We start from the raw sequence: 14540 nt of genomic DNA, 5'->3' as shown, positions 1-14540 counted from the left end.
AAGTTCAAATATATAGACATTGAGCTCACGTTATCATTGGTGTATTTCCATGATACGTCGCTTCGTTAGGTATGCGTTATCAACGGTCCATATGATAGTCCACAGGGGGAGTCGGGATCATAAAAACGGCTCGACCTTTACAAGCCGCAAGGATCAAGGCACTAAAAGAAGAAACATCATAAACACGGCCCGCTGCCAGTCCATCAGACCACTCATGTAATGAAACCATAGAATCACGGGAGTCAGAGAGCGCATCTTGCCACGCTATGTCCGAATCATTGTCCCACAAGTTGGTCCGTAGATCAAAGGGCAATGAATCCACAAACGGCGTCCGAACTGAATATTTCCTGGTGTTCAAAGAGTACGCACTGCGTAACATGAAACATACGATGATCGTTCGCCGAACGCTCTCAGCAAAAAGCCAAGCACGTCTAGGACTGAGGGCGTGCGGAAGTTGAATGGGTGCTTGTTGAAATAGTTTGCCGGCGACTCCTGCGAGCATGGCACTGATCACTTCCGAATATGGACGTTTGGTGCCGTCTTCGTTGAAAAGCAAGATGCATTGGATTAATACGAATGCTTGGCTATATCCTAGTAGCTCTTCGAATGATGCAGCTTGATTCAGTCGCCGATATATCTTCGCCGAGTGCTGTCGGAGCATTGATGAAAGGATGAAGGTCACTCGACTGGATTCTCCAGTTTGTATGTTAAGTTTGCAAATACTGTGGATCTCCCGGACAGGGATCGGCAGAACGTTCGTATACAGATCGGGGTGGATGAAAATATTCTTGTTGTTTTGTGCAAATTTGACCGGCAAATCGCGCAGCCCGGCCACGAGAAGTTGAATGATATTCGGATCAGGTTCTTTCATCATTTCTAGTTGTAGTGGTGCGAGAATTTGTGGCGTGAAAGTCGCATTTGCGATTGAGTAGTCAACGCCCATATATTGCCAGGCGGGTGATATTCCAGTAGATGTTACTGTAAAAGGTGCATTGACATATTCACAGTTGATGTCCTTGCCCAAGCATCTGCCGCATCTGGGCCACCCCTGATCACAACGTCGCTTGCTTTTGACGCAGGCTTGGCATGATCTGCGCAACGTGAGCCGTTTTGAACGGTCAGCGGGCATTTTCGTTTTGTCCACTGCAGGCAGACGGAGGTTCAGGATGCCCGTAGACAAGTTCGCTCATCTGTAATCAATTCAGAGGGTGGAAGAGGCGATTCGAGCTCTGATTGGGCCACCAGATTACATCCGCCGAGCTTAGTAATATCGGCACGTCGCTTCCATCACGTACTCTGTACAAGCACAAAGACGCGGGATCATTTCGGCCCGCACGTCGCGGCGGTGGTCAGGGTCGGCTTTTTAACTGGATTATCTATGGATATACGCCCCAACTGCTATATATGACAAGGCGTGATTCCCTTGTTTCAACCCGTGTCAAACTTACGCCTTTGCCGCGGGATGTCGCCGCTACAAAGCTTAGCTATGCATTCAGGGTCCTTGCCTTTGGACACAAAATATTGTGACAGCGCAATTCATCAATGGCAAAATCTTCTGGTGTTTTGAAAAAAAGGATCAAACTATGTGTACATTCAACTAGATTGCTTAGACATTTCCGGAGGGGATCGAGGCGCTGAATGCGGCATACACGGTTGGTTACTAGTTGAATTCGACTGTGACTTGCCCTCCGTGAGAGACCTAAAGGCCTTCAATATATCATGCTTCATTGGCCTGCCCAGAGGTACAGGGCGCTTTTTCAACGTGCTCGGTAACACGTCGACATACACGTATTCGGACGAATACTCCCAGTCGACTCCCTCTTTATACTTCCCGTCAAAGATTATCTGGCAACCTTTCGATTATAGCTTATATCTGGGATCACATCTCCCTAAATATACGCTCAACGGCGTGACGAATCCTCTTTGGACAATTGCTTATACACAATTTGAGCTTGATGCAGACCGGGTCTCAGAGCACAAATCTATCACTGATGCGATTCAAATCAAAAACGCGACGGCATGCGTCTTTTCGACTTGCCTCAGAGACTACCACGTCTCTGTGAATGACGGTATTCCCTCGGTCCGATCTGAGAACTTCGATCTTGGCACTACATACGATGATATCTCCCCCAATGCCTATGCGGCGTCAGCGTGCTGGAAGCCCGGAGACGCTGCTGGAGGGGACAAGAGCAAATTTGCCTTTTGCGACGAGACGATGTCGAGCTTTGAAACTGATTCTCTGGGGTTTATACCCGATGCTCAAAATTTAGAATGAACCTTCGATCACAATCTTGATACATGGTCCTTATTGGACACTTATTCAGATGAAGTCCCGAAATCAAATCCAATTCTGCAGCAATATGTCCGTGTCGGCTTTGAAAAATTCATTACCAGAATGGCGGACTCCTTAACTAAGTTGGGCCTGGAGACGACAAATCACAGTGTTATTGGCACAGCACAAGTCCCCACGGCCTTTGTGAGCGTGAGATGGCTCTGGATTATTCTCCCTGGAGTTCTTCTTGTTACTGGGGCTTTCTTCCTAGTGGTAAATATACTCACCAGTAAGAAAAGCCATGCGCCGCTTTGGAAATCCTCTGCTCTGGCACCATTTTATCATGGGTTTCAAGAGGATGATGAGGATGATGACGAGCTTCTTGCTGCTAGCGCTATGGAGATAAAGTCAGAGGGGGACGCTGTTAGATTACAGCGCTCTGAGAATAATGGGAGATTGGTGCTGCGGAAGCAGGGGATATTGAACACCTCCGGGTAAATTATTCAATCGAGATGATCAACTCGGGATTGTTTACCGGTATTGACGTTGATCAAAGAGTGATTCGATTATGGCTCCTTCAACTTATCCTACCCATCAAGTTCAAAAAATAACTTTGACTTATTGAAGATGTTAAGCAGAAAGTGACACTATTATAACCACTAGTCAGCAGTAGCCTTCGGCGTCTTTGCAGAGCTCAACGAACTCATTCCTGCATTGGGAAAGCAATTCCCAACTTGATGAAGATTTTGTTTCGGTACACTTCCAAGCAGTTACACCCATGTAGCGCAGTTACAGAACCAATGACGTCTTGAAACTTAGCTTTCCGATTGACAATTGGTAATTTGTCAACAAAGGGTGATTCACACTCAGACCTCGCCCGTATGAAGGGACCAAACCAGTGTCAAAGGACTTTTATCACAAAAGCCTTCACTATATCAACTCTAAAGAAAGTATCAAGACGCTAAAACAGTGCCGCTCGACCTCGTTAACTCATTGATGATGGTAAATGCGATTTCTAGAGTCAATTAAGTCTTGAAACGAGCAAAAGCTCCCTATGTACAACTAGCCCTGGAGCGCCATGGATCGCTTATCAGGCAATCGATGCTCCTTCGCGCTGCACTCCCCGCTACTGTCACACGACAGGGCACCCGAAGTACCGTATCGAACCGCCATACCCCCAATACGAGCAAAACATCCAGCAGCTTCGTGAGCTGGACCTCTTGCTTCGCGGTATCTACGACTTCGCAACTCACGAAGGTAACGCCGCCCTCCGGGCCAAAATTATCGTTATGTACCGCCGTTTCCAAGCCCTGCTTGGCGAATATGCCAACGAAGGACTTGATGAAGACGAGTGGTAGTGAGTGGGATACATTATGGCGGAGAGGGAATACCTTTACGCAGCTGCATTGCTTGATATTCTACTCCTCTAAATATCATAAATGACACTCCTGATAACATTTTGGTCAACGTTGGCACCACACAAGACAATGACACTGGTTTGGCCGATCAACTGCTGGGCAACCTTGTTGAAACCGGCAAGCGCAAGAGCAGCAGACCCCTCAACAATAACATTTTCCTCGAAGGCAAGCGTCTTCAAAGCTTCCAAAATCTCTGCTTCAGTACATTCGAGCGTATGATCTACCACCGAGGTGGCTAGAGCAAGTGTTATTGTGTCCTGATCGATTCCACCAGCCACAGCCTCGGCGAGAGTGGGAAAATGTTCCGTCTCAACGACAGAACCGGCAGCCATTGACATGGCTAGCGACTTTGAATTGGTGGCCGCAACACCAAAAATCTTCGTGTGAGGACTGACTCTTCTGAAGACAGATCCGATGCCGCTGATCAGTCCACCACCACCCATTGAAATGAAGATGTTATCAACCGATTTGCACTGCTCGACGATTTCAAGCCCAATTGTCCCTTGTCCAGCAATTATATCCGGGTCGTTATATGGTGAAATATAGGTGTAAGCTCCTGATGCGGCAAGCTGTTGTGCATGCTGCTCACTCAGACCTGTTTCCGTGCCATGCAGGATGACTTCAACCCCGTAAGACCTGATCTTTTCCAACTTTGCCGGTACCACAGTTTCTGGTAGAACAACTGTGACATCTCTGGATAGCACTTGTGCCGCAAAGGCAGTACCAATACCATGGTTGCCAGATGACGCTGTGATCAGTCGACCAGGGTTTGACTGGGCTGACAATTTGGCCAAAGCGCCTCTCAGTTTGAAAGATCCAGTGAGTTGGAAATTCTCTGCCTTGAAGAGTACCGTTGCGCCTTGATCGCGACCTACTTGTTTTGCTGGTATAAGGGGAGTTTGATAAATGTGGTCACTGATTCGACACCGGGCTTCGACGCTGCTAGCCGCGATTTCGAGTGTTGACTTCATTGTGGAATCTTTATACGATTTTGATCAAGGCTAGGGGCCAGAAAGAATGTATTGACTCGACGCTCCCTCTTTCGAATCCTGTGGAAACTTTGCAACCTTGAAAATGATGAAAGAGCGAATGAAATGTGTGAGATTAATCAAGCGCCAGTATTCCACGATCTAAGTGCAACTTGACGACGAAAGAAGAGGGGACACGGCCCGGGGGCAATAGAGGAGCAAAGTAAGCAAGTGGATGAATGGCCTCCGGGTCAGATCTATACCCCTCACTCCTTTGATGACTCAAAGCGGAACACACCTTGCAAGGTAGCAATGGCAATAATGAACTCATGTGGCGACCACATGGAATACGATAGTAGTAACACCCCACACAGCTTTCAATTCATTAACGGTTCATTGATTGGAAAGATTGTCAGGGTAAGGGCCCGATCGACTCCCGCGGCTGATTCCCGGAATTCGACCATTTCTCCCCGAGAACAAATGGACTTGAAGAAGGGACAATGAGAGTGATATAAAAGAAAGGGTTTGTCCCCTATCTTTTGAAGCCCACAGAAATTGGACATTTCAATTTTGCATCTTGCTTTCTTGTCCCAAAATGTTGCCTGCATTTGCTCCCTTTGTCAGTCGACGCAGCGCCGTTCATAGCCTCCATGGAATGGTAGCATGTTCTCAGCCTCTGGCTGCTGTTGCCGGTCAAAATATTCTACGACAAGGAGGTAACGCTGCGGTAAGTTGCACCTTCTTCCATCCACCATCTAACTATTACAACGCTCGCTAAAAACAAATCATCCACCAGGATGCTGCTATTGCTGTAGGTATGTTATCTCATCCGACGAAAAGCTTGAATATGGCACAATTGCTAAATGCATGCCGCTAGCCTCTTGTCTGAATGTCACTGAGCCCTGGTCTACTGGAATTGGAGGTGACATGTTCTGTCTTTACTATGACGCGAAAACGAAAGCTGTTCATGGCTTAAATGGGTCTGGACGAGCTCCAGGCAACATTTCACTTGAGGAAGTACGAAACAAACTACGAGTACCAGATTATCAAGCTGGGAACATTCCCCTTACCAGTGTGTATGCAGTAACCACCCCAGGTGCTGCTGCAGGTTGGGTAGACACCGTCGAAATCTTTGGCAGTGGGAAGCTTTCTTTGATGCAAATCCTTCAGCCAGCTGTAAATTTAGCCCAAAGTGGTTTCCCCGTCTCTGAGATATCAGCACACTACGTGAGTAATACTCCAGCTCATTGTACTACAGAATTGGACATTTATCTCTGATGCCATCGCTAGTGGAAAGCCAATGAGCCCTCCCTTCGCAAGGCTTCTGCAAACTTCAAAGAAATGTTGAAAGAGGACCCTGCTGCCAAAGATGGTGTGCGGGCACCGCGGGTAGGAGAGATCATGAAGATACCTCGTCTCGCAGAGACATTTATTCAGCTGGGCACGCATGGCAAGGCCGGATTCTACTCTGGTCGCGTGGCTGAGGCAATTGATCAGGTCATGAAAGATCTCGGTGGGTATTTGACCAAAGATGATCTGGAATATCATGCGAGCAAGGGTAGTAAGGCCGTCGATCCCATGTCCTTACGTTTCACCCCTAAGAATGACACTGATCAAAGCGTTGATGTTTGGGAACATCCACCCAATGGTCAAGGGATCATTGCGCTCATGGCCCTTGGCATCATTCAGGAACTGGAGGGCTCGGGAAAGATATCCCGAATTCCCCAGCATAACTCGGCAGAGTACCTACACTTGATAATCGAGACCCTCCGTATTGCGTTCGCGGACGGCGCATGGTGGATCTCGGACCCAGAACACAACGCGATGCCAGACTTACTCTCACGGTCGTACCTAGCGGATCGTGCCACGCTTTTCAACCCAGATAGCGCATCGGATATCCTGAATCATGGCAGCCCGGCACTCAGATCCAGCGACACAGTTTACTTCGCCGTGACTGACTCAAGTGGGAACGCTATTTCGGTGGTCAACAGCAATTACCACGGTTTTGGCACCGGGGTCATCCCACGGAATTGTGGATTCACTCTACAAAGCCGGGGAGCGAACTTTTCGCTCGTGTCTGGTCATCCAAATGCACTCGCTCCACGCAAGCGACCCTATCATACCATCATTCCGGCGATGGCAACGAATGCAGCAGACGGATCACTTCATTCCGTGTTTGGCGTGATGGGTGGATTTATGCAGCCACAGGGTCATGTGCAAGTTTTGCTTAACATGCTCGTTTTTGGGATGAGTCCACAAGAGGCTTTGGATGCGCCGCGCGTTTGTATTGGAGGTGGTATTCCCGAGGACGATGGCACCGTGGATCTGACTGTACACCTGGAAGAAGGAATATCTGCGGATGTGGTGGAGCAGTTGGAGAAGAAAGGACACCGAGTCCAATTGCGGACAGGCTGGCAGCGTGATATGTTTGGCAGAGGGCAGATTATCCTTTCCGTTGTTAATGAGGGCCAAAGAATCTATTCGGCTGGTAGTGATCCGAGGGGTGATGGCATGGCTCTCCCTCTCTAGGAATTTCAGATGGAACGTTTCTTACCTGCCCAGCTGCTGTCTTACGGGGGCCACTGATTATACGATCCAAGTAGTCGAATTCGCATCTTGGGTTACGGGCTCATTGGTGGAATAATGTGATTTATTGGGATGCTAAAAAATATAGTCTGCGTATTCAATCAGGCCATCCAGTATTCGCATGAATTGGGCCGAATTGGAAATAAATACCGATTCGAGAGCAAGGAGGCTTAGATGAACTATTTGAGATGTAAATGCGATTTATTCTCCCGTGATGCACTCGTATGTACTCCGTTGTACGGGCCCCTAACGGTGCTCCCAGCCAATGATAAAACAGGTGAGCCGCTTGCCTCGCAAATAGTTGCCAGTAAGCCCCCCAATTATCAGCAGCCACTCATACTAAAAGAGATGAATAGGAACAATGGAAGCTACTTTATTTTGATTCTGAGGTAGATTATAGCTTATCTTTAAAAAGGTCTAGTCCATAACCATCTCAATATGACACAAATGAAGACGAACATACGATGTATAGAATGAAATCAGCCGGTGTACCTTATCCCGCCACATGCCAAGGTTCCAAGGTTGGAATCGGGGATTATGAACGCCAGGCTGGAGATAACGACTCAATCACTGGTAAAGAAAGTTTGAAAAAACCCGAGGAACTTGATTTCATGAATAGTTTGAATTCAATGGGGTTGGTTAATGTTGAGGGACGCGGCTGCCAGATGGAACTCGGTGTTTGCGGAGTTAACCATTTGCGTTTCCGACGTAGTCGAAGGGAAGTTATTTCCGAGTTCAGTATACAAACATCTCAATTATTGTTCTCGGGTCTCTTTTGAGGCAGACACCTTCAAACTTCATCGGCGAACATGGCTACCCATCAGGCTCTCGTGCTCCATTCACGCGACAAGCAACTTGCCCTCGAAACTGTGCCCCGTCCGGTAGCTAAGGCAGGCGAAGCAGTGGTGCAAATCTTAGCTGCTGACATCGTTCCTTATATGGCAGAAGTATTGAACGGCTCTCGTCCTTATCCACTATGCCTACCTATGACGCCCGGAAATACCGCCATTGGGAGAGTTTTTGAGGTTGGCCCGGACGCTGTTCGTCTCACTGTAGGTCAACTTGTGTTCTGTGACATCAAAATTCGCGGCCGCGATGACCCATCAGTCACCATACTATATGGGATTCATGGAGGAGGATATCCGGCCGCGCAGAAACTCATGGAGGGCGAGTGGCGGAACGCAACATATGCGGAATATACGCGTTTTCCCCTTGAAAACCTGTATCCACTGAATGAGAACCTTCTTTTTGGGCAAATGGGATACACTATCTCTGATTTGTGTCTCTTCCCCGCTCTGCTAGTCCCATTCGGTGGTTTATCCGAGGTTGACGTGAAATCCGGCGAAGTCGTGATTGTAGCACCGGCAACTGGTCGATATGGCGGTGCTGCTGTTGCCGTGGCACTTTCAATGGGAGCTACAGTTATTGCCGCTGGCCGTAACTCCGTCGCCCTTGAAAATCTCGAAGCCATACACGCTGCTACAGGTAGACTTCGGACTGTGGTTCTCACAGAGGACCCCGCACGAAATACAGAGATGTTTAAAGCTGCAGTAGGAAGGCCAACAGGTGCAGATGTATACCTTGACTTTTCACCACCCGCTATGCAAAGTGGCTCGCTGCTGTGTGCTGGCATTGGAGCCTTGCGTTCTTTCGGCAGGTGCATCATCATGGGAGGTAATTCGGGGAAAATTGAGGTGCCATATCTAGATATCATGTTCAAGAGCATCCGGCTACAGGGCCGGTTCATGTATTCAAGACACCACATACTGCAACTCATACAAATGGTGGAATCTGGTCTAGTTCTCTTAGGGGCGAAGGGCGGAGTCCACTGCAAACAGGAATTCGGTCTAGAATCAATTGATGATGCGTTTGAAGCGGCAGGGAGATTAACTGGTTGGGGGGCACATGTTGTCTTGAGGCCATGCTCAAGGTAAAGAATACCTCCATTTGGACATACCAACATCTTTTCGACCAGATTGACAACCATTATGTATCGCCTTTCTGAAAAATTTGATAATTACTCCCTCTGATACTAGCCTATGAGCTTACTACTAGCGGGAGGTCAGGGAAGAAAACATCAAGGAGAATTTGCATAAGAATGAAAAATTCCATGATGCGTGCACTGGACAACACCCATCCCGGCAGAAGAAATTTGATGCATTCCAATCCACTACTTATTAGTCGTGTTTCTATTCCTATAAATTACCAGAGCCAGAGATAATAAATTTTCGCACATATTTATTGGTCAGGCCAGAGTAGCTCTGACAATTTACGTTAACTAGTCTCATGAATCACAACAACGGTTCAGCCATTTTCGCTTGAAATATTGCTGTGAAGCCGGATGGTCTGACTAGGTATGTTCTCCAGGACTTGTTTGTTTGCTTCCTCTGTCTTCGTCTTCTCTCTTCTTTTTGTAATCAATTTGATATCAGCTTATGGCGCGTGGAAATTCGCCCCGATCTCTGTAATGTTCTTCAAGTCAAGCAGAGCCATTCGCCAAGCGAGGAGACTTCGCAGCGTCAAAAATATCAACGAACATTATATTTCTACAATTTTAAACTAAATCATTAAGGAATATATATCTAGGACGCAACATTCATGAAGCCCAGATGGGCTGTTCCATCAACCCTTCGCTCCTAGCTCAAGCAACATTACACATGACACAAATTAACCACTTAGCCGTCTAGCACCCAAAAGAAAATCATCTCAATCAAGAGAAGCAACCAATTTAGTACCAGATACCTTCCCTTGTCGCAGCAAGTCAAGACCTGTGCCTAAATTTGCCAATCCGCCATCAACTTCTTTTAGGGGAGGTGGTACAAGGTATTGAGAAACCTCAGGCAACGCAGCATAGAATTGGCGCAGCGCTTCTTTGTCCGCAGGTATCCCGGCAAATCTAGGCCCGAAAGGGGGCAGCCACTGGAACTCCTTGTTAAAGGCGGTATAGGCGAGCAAGAAGTCGATTTTCACGCCGTCTATGTCCGTCTTCCCTGAGTCCAAAAGTGTGACCACCCATCCTCGGCTGTTGTGAACAACCCTGGCACAGAAGTCGGTCGAACCGCCCTCCGAGAAACAGTCCATGGCTCTATCGATGTTGGGGTAGGCTCGGATAATCTCTTCAACGGCGGTAGGTGATCGGTAGTCGAATACATCGTCCGCACCATATTCTTTTACCAAGTCATGAGAGCGTGGCGATGCAGTCGTGATAACTGTCAAGCCTGCAAGCTTTGCAAGCTGGATGGCGTATAGCCCCGCAGACGTTGATCCGGAGTATATGAGAATGGGGGTACCAGGTTGTTTTGGCGCTGAGCCAATATCAACCCAAGGGACGCCGAGACGAGCGTTCAAAGCCAACATAGCGGTGATAGCAGAGACTCCAAATGTTGTTGCTTGCTGGTCACTCACAGAGGACGGGACCTTCCAAGCCAGGTCGGCTGGAATTTTGAGATACTCAGCAAAAGAACCTCGATCGGTATATAGTCCGCCATGAGTCGACCCGGCTATTCTGTCACCGATCGCCCAGGTCCCCAGTACCTTCGAGCCAACCTTTGCGACGGTACCCGAATAGTCACAGCCAATGATGGCTCCTCTGGGGGAGAGTATGTCGATATGTTTGAAGTCCGTTGGGTTGAGGGCGACGCATCGTACTCGGACGAGGATTTCATCATCTTGTATGTCGGGCACGGGGACGGTTGCAACTTTCACGCCATCTCCAGAGGGATTGTTGCAAATATAATTCGAGATTCGAGCATAGATCGAGCGGTCGCCCACCAGGGCCCGCATGGATTTTGGGATCTCGGTTTTCATGGCGGCAGGTTGTTGTCAGAGTTTGGACAACAGTAATAGGCGCAATTGTTATAGAGTCCCAGAGATGAACACTCAGGTAGCATGTGAATGTTTGCCGGTGGGGCCTAGATCCTTTAGTAGTAATTTGACCCATCAACACACGGCATTCCGATGATCACATTTATCCCGACCTCGGCACGAGTCAAACTCGGGATGGCATGAGTTTGCCCGGCGGATGGCGATTTGCCCGACGTTCAGCTCAGTGGTACAATGTATATGCATGTGTCAGACACGGCTGGAACAGCTAATTCTGCAAAAGTTCAATCACTTACGTATGTTCGACCAGTTGATGCGCAAGGTTGTTTCAACTTGACCCACTAAATACGCTTTTGTCTTGCTCTATAGATCTGCATCGCAGATTGCCAGCGATTGCCAGTATTTGACAGTGTTCGACGATCAAAAATTGCACGAGAATAGCCTTACTTCTTGCCTTTCTTTAGAATTGGCATCGCGGAACAGTTTTGAATGCAAACCTGTTGTATCTACAGAGATGGTGAGACGAGAGATCGACGACGCAATATATCCACTGCGTGCTCAAGCAGTTAGCAGAGCTGCTTCACCGGACAATAAAAAATAACTTACGTTGGGGCCTCTGTAATTTAGTCCAATCTTGATTTCAAGCTAAGGAAGTTCACAGGCTGCATGCAAAGTCCCACCGACGAGTTCTGTTCGTGGTGATTTGCCCATAAAGACCCAATTGGTCGATGTTACATTGAATGTGAATCGAGCAGGTATACGGACCATGCAGGCTCAACTAAAAAACTTCGATCTTCAATCGTATCGACTGGCTTGTTCAGGAGTAAAAAAGCGGAAGGTCGGCGGTATCTGAACTGGAGATAGAATGTTTCGAAATTTTGTCGGATTACTGCCCTGCAAGAGTAAGAACGAATGGATAGGCCTAACAGCCACCGAATAAGAAAGGAAAACAAATAGATACTATAAAATATGAGTATCCGGAAAATCCGGGAGTCCAAGGAGCAATTGCGTTGCCTCCTAAGAGCGGTTATGAGGCCGAAGAGCAGATACAAATAACTGAATCAATGTCCAAATCCAAGATCGTAATCGACCATCAAGGTCATTCTATTCAAGCCGTCGAGGCATATGTCAACATCTATTGACAGACCAGTTCTGTCCAACGAAAAGCGCAGGTAATCTGCCCGAAATATGAGGAAAAAGCTCCAAGGGAACAAAACGCCAACGCCGAAACGTGCCACGCTGACATACAGAGCAAGACGCCAATAAAGGTATAGAGCACCAAAGAGAATCACAAATCGCTAATGAAAACACATCACATATTGAGCAAGCTCATCTGTCTCCGCATGGGATTGGGAGAGATAGCATCTCCATCCTCGCTCGGGCCAATCCCACTATCTGTCCCCGCCAGCCCGGCATCTGTATCGATATCCCACTGTTCATCTTCGTTTTCAGCGTACTCGCCGTCCGCGTCGCCGCCATCCCAGCCCTTCTGGATCGCGCCCCGGGTATTCCAGCGCAGAGCGCGCTGCACGCTTGTGAACCACTCGCTGTTGTTGGAGACCACTGTTGGGAAGGGGTACTGGCTTGCCTCGACGGTGACGTAGTCTCCCTGTCGGAGCTCGACGCGGCCCTTGCCGTCGAAGGAGCAGTATGCCGTTGAGCGGGAGGTGTTGGGGACGGCGATTCGGAGGAGATGGGAGTCCGAGAGGACCATGGGTCGGAAAGAGAGGGTGTGAGGGCAGATGGGGGTGAGGAGAATGCCTGGAATAGAGGGGTGCATGAGGGAGCCGCCGGCAGAGAGGGAGTATGCGGTTGAGCCGGTTGGGGTGGAGAAAATGCAGCCGTCTGCTTGGACGACGGTTAGGAGCTCGTTGTCGGCGTAGAGCTCGAGGTTTGAAACGTATGGGGATGGGCCGCGGTCGATGACTAGCTCGTTCAGGACTTCGAATTGCTCGCCCTCCTCGACGGCGCCGTCTTCTGCGCCTTTGCTGCGGTCGCGCCGGAAGACTGTGCATGTGAAACGCATGCGGAGGTTCACGCGCATCCCGACTTCGCCCATGACGGCGTTGAGTTGGGATTTATAGTCGGCGAATTCGAAGTTTGTCAGGAAGCCTAGGCTACCGAGCGAGAAGCAGAGTACTGGTGGCACTACGCGCTGGAAGAGCCATGATGTGTAGAGGACAGTGCCATCACCGCCTAGTGTGAGCACCAAGTCGAATTTATCCGGTGATGTCCAACACAGATCTGGTGTCCAGAAATGTAGCATTTGGGAAAACATCGGGTCTTGTTGCAATAGCCCTGGAGCATCGAATCTTTTCGAGTTCCGTAACTTGGCGTCAACATAGACATTGACACCGAGCTTATTGCCGTATCGCGGGGTGGAAAGAAGCCACTCGGCAACTTGCCGAGTCAGGTGCACCAGACTGTTATCCCGAGCCTTAGTAACGATCATAACATTTCGCACCGCGCGTTTAATGGGGCGGCGCTGTAATTGCTTTGAAACTTCGCGCACACCAGTTGCAGTCTGAACAAGACGTGAGTGCGAAAGCCACTCATCGTCGGCGATTTCCTCTAACACCTTTTTTATATTCACGGCGTCGTCAAAGCGCTGGTGGAAATAACATGGGGATTGCAGAACCAGTCGTGCTGTAGCGGGGGATCGGTCGAGAAACCCACTCAGCTGGAGATTGGAAAGTGCCGTAGAGAGATTTTGGGAGGCATTGCTCCCCCGCCGCCGGTCATCGGAAGGCGGGGAAGACTGGGTGGATTTGTTCGCCAGCATATTCGACAAAGAACTCGCCGACATCGTATTATTGGTATTGTTGAGAATGGATGGTCTGGAAGCTAGCGCTTTCAAAATCGTCTGTCGCGGGATGCAGTCGGTTGACAATGCTTTCTTTGATCTCGGCCGATTGGGCGATTTTTGATGAATGGACCGTAGAGTCGACGAAGATAAGGTCCAACCTGCGATCTCTTCTTGTGCTATTTCAGAGCTCACGGTAGCCAACACGCTGGTATTTGCTTGATCTCGGCGGTTCTCGGTGGGTGCTATGTTCAGGGCATAATCGCGGAGGAGCGCCGCGGTGGTTGGGGCTTTTGAGGAGGGAGAAGCCGTAGATATTTTCGAAGGAATGTCAGACCGTAGCTGATCACGGCTGGACGCCATCGGCTTGGGCGGCAGGTAAAATATGACGGAGGGTAATCAGAGGTGTCGGATGTAACGGGGATTGGCGGATCCGAGTGTTGAGATCGCAGCGCTGTGTCCCCGTGGGTCGCCCGATACTAACGATTCTAGTGTCTTCCACAGTAAGAAATGACAGGGATACGACTGCATAAATTAAGAAGAAGTTGGGGAAGGAAAGAAGTACGGAGTAATAAACTAAAAATAAAAAGTGACTATCGATTTTCTCTTTCAAAGTGCGGAGGTTCAATCTCACAGACCGCGACGATCCGTCCAAAACTCAAGGGATAAAT

The 14540-nt window shown here is 48.7% G+C and overlaps 7 protein-coding genes across 7 annotated transcripts; 3 read left to right on the top strand and 4 right to left on the bottom strand.

Annotated features, from left to right (window-relative positions):
- Positions 1-79: 79 nt before the first annotated feature.
- Positions 80-1129, bottom strand: N7529_006874 (Zn(II)2Cys6 transcription factor domain-containing protein; the record flags this gene model as incomplete). Its single annotated transcript, XM_057242401.1, has 1 exon — positions 80-1129. One exon carries the CDS (start codon positions 1127-1129, stop codon positions 80-82), a length of 1050 nt encoding a protein of 349 aa, XP_057097760.1.
- A 1266-nt stretch (positions 1130-2395) lies between these two features.
- On the top strand, positions 2396-3630 carry N7529_006873 (uncharacterized protein; the record flags this gene model as incomplete). Its single annotated transcript, XM_057242400.1, has 2 exons — positions 2396-2766; positions 3339-3630. 2 exons carry the CDS (start codon positions 2396-2398, stop codon positions 3628-3630), a joined length of 663 nt encoding a protein of 220 aa, XP_057097759.1.
- Positions 3631-3698: 68 nt separating this feature from the next.
- Positions 3699-4661, bottom strand: N7529_006872 (threonine ammonia-lyase; the record flags this gene model as incomplete). The annotated part of the gene is made up of 1 exon (XM_057242399.1): positions 3699-4661. One exon carries the CDS (start codon positions 4659-4661, stop codon positions 3699-3701), a length of 963 nt encoding a protein of 320 aa, XP_057097758.1.
- Positions 4662-5253: 592 nt separating this feature from the next.
- On the top strand, positions 5254-7187 carry N7529_006871 (gamma-glutamyltransferase family protein; the record flags this gene model as incomplete). Its single annotated transcript, XM_057242398.1, has 4 exons — positions 5254-5385; positions 5455-5473; positions 5536-5885; positions 5949-7187. The coding sequence occupies 4 exons, from the start codon at positions 5254-5256 to the stop codon at positions 7185-7187; spliced, it is 1740 nt and encodes a 579-aa protein (XP_057097757.1).
- An 866-nt stretch (positions 7188-8053) lies between these two features.
- On the top strand, positions 8054-9178 carry N7529_006870 (putative isopropanol dehydrogenase; the record flags this gene model as incomplete). Its single annotated transcript, XM_057242397.1, has 1 exon — positions 8054-9178. One exon carries the CDS (start codon positions 8054-8056, stop codon positions 9176-9178), a length of 1125 nt encoding a protein of 374 aa, XP_057097756.1.
- A 772-nt stretch (positions 9179-9950) lies between these two features.
- Positions 9951-11051, bottom strand: N7529_006869 (zinc-binding alcohol dehydrogenase family protein; the record flags this gene model as incomplete). The annotated part of the gene is made up of 1 exon (XM_057242396.1): positions 9951-11051. The coding sequence occupies one exon, from the start codon at positions 11049-11051 to the stop codon at positions 9951-9953; it is 1101 nt and encodes a 366-aa protein (XP_057097755.1).
- Positions 11052-12378: 1327 nt separating this feature from the next.
- Positions 12379-14232, bottom strand: N7529_006868 (putative NAD+ kinase Utr1; the record flags this gene model as incomplete). Its single annotated transcript, XM_057242395.1, has 1 exon — positions 12379-14232. One exon carries the CDS (start codon positions 14230-14232, stop codon positions 12379-12381), a length of 1854 nt encoding a protein of 617 aa, XP_057097754.1.
- Positions 14233-14540: the final 308 nt, after the last annotated feature.

Source organism: Penicillium soppii, assembly GCF_028829465.1.
Source record: "Penicillium soppii strain IBT 18220 chromosome Unknown utg000005l, whole genome shotgun sequence".
Lineage (NCBI taxonomy): Eukaryota > Fungi > Ascomycota > Eurotiomycetes > Eurotiales > Aspergillaceae > Penicillium > Penicillium soppii.
Note: the sequence above shows the minus strand (reverse complement) of the source record. Positions and strands in the feature narration are given on the sequence as shown.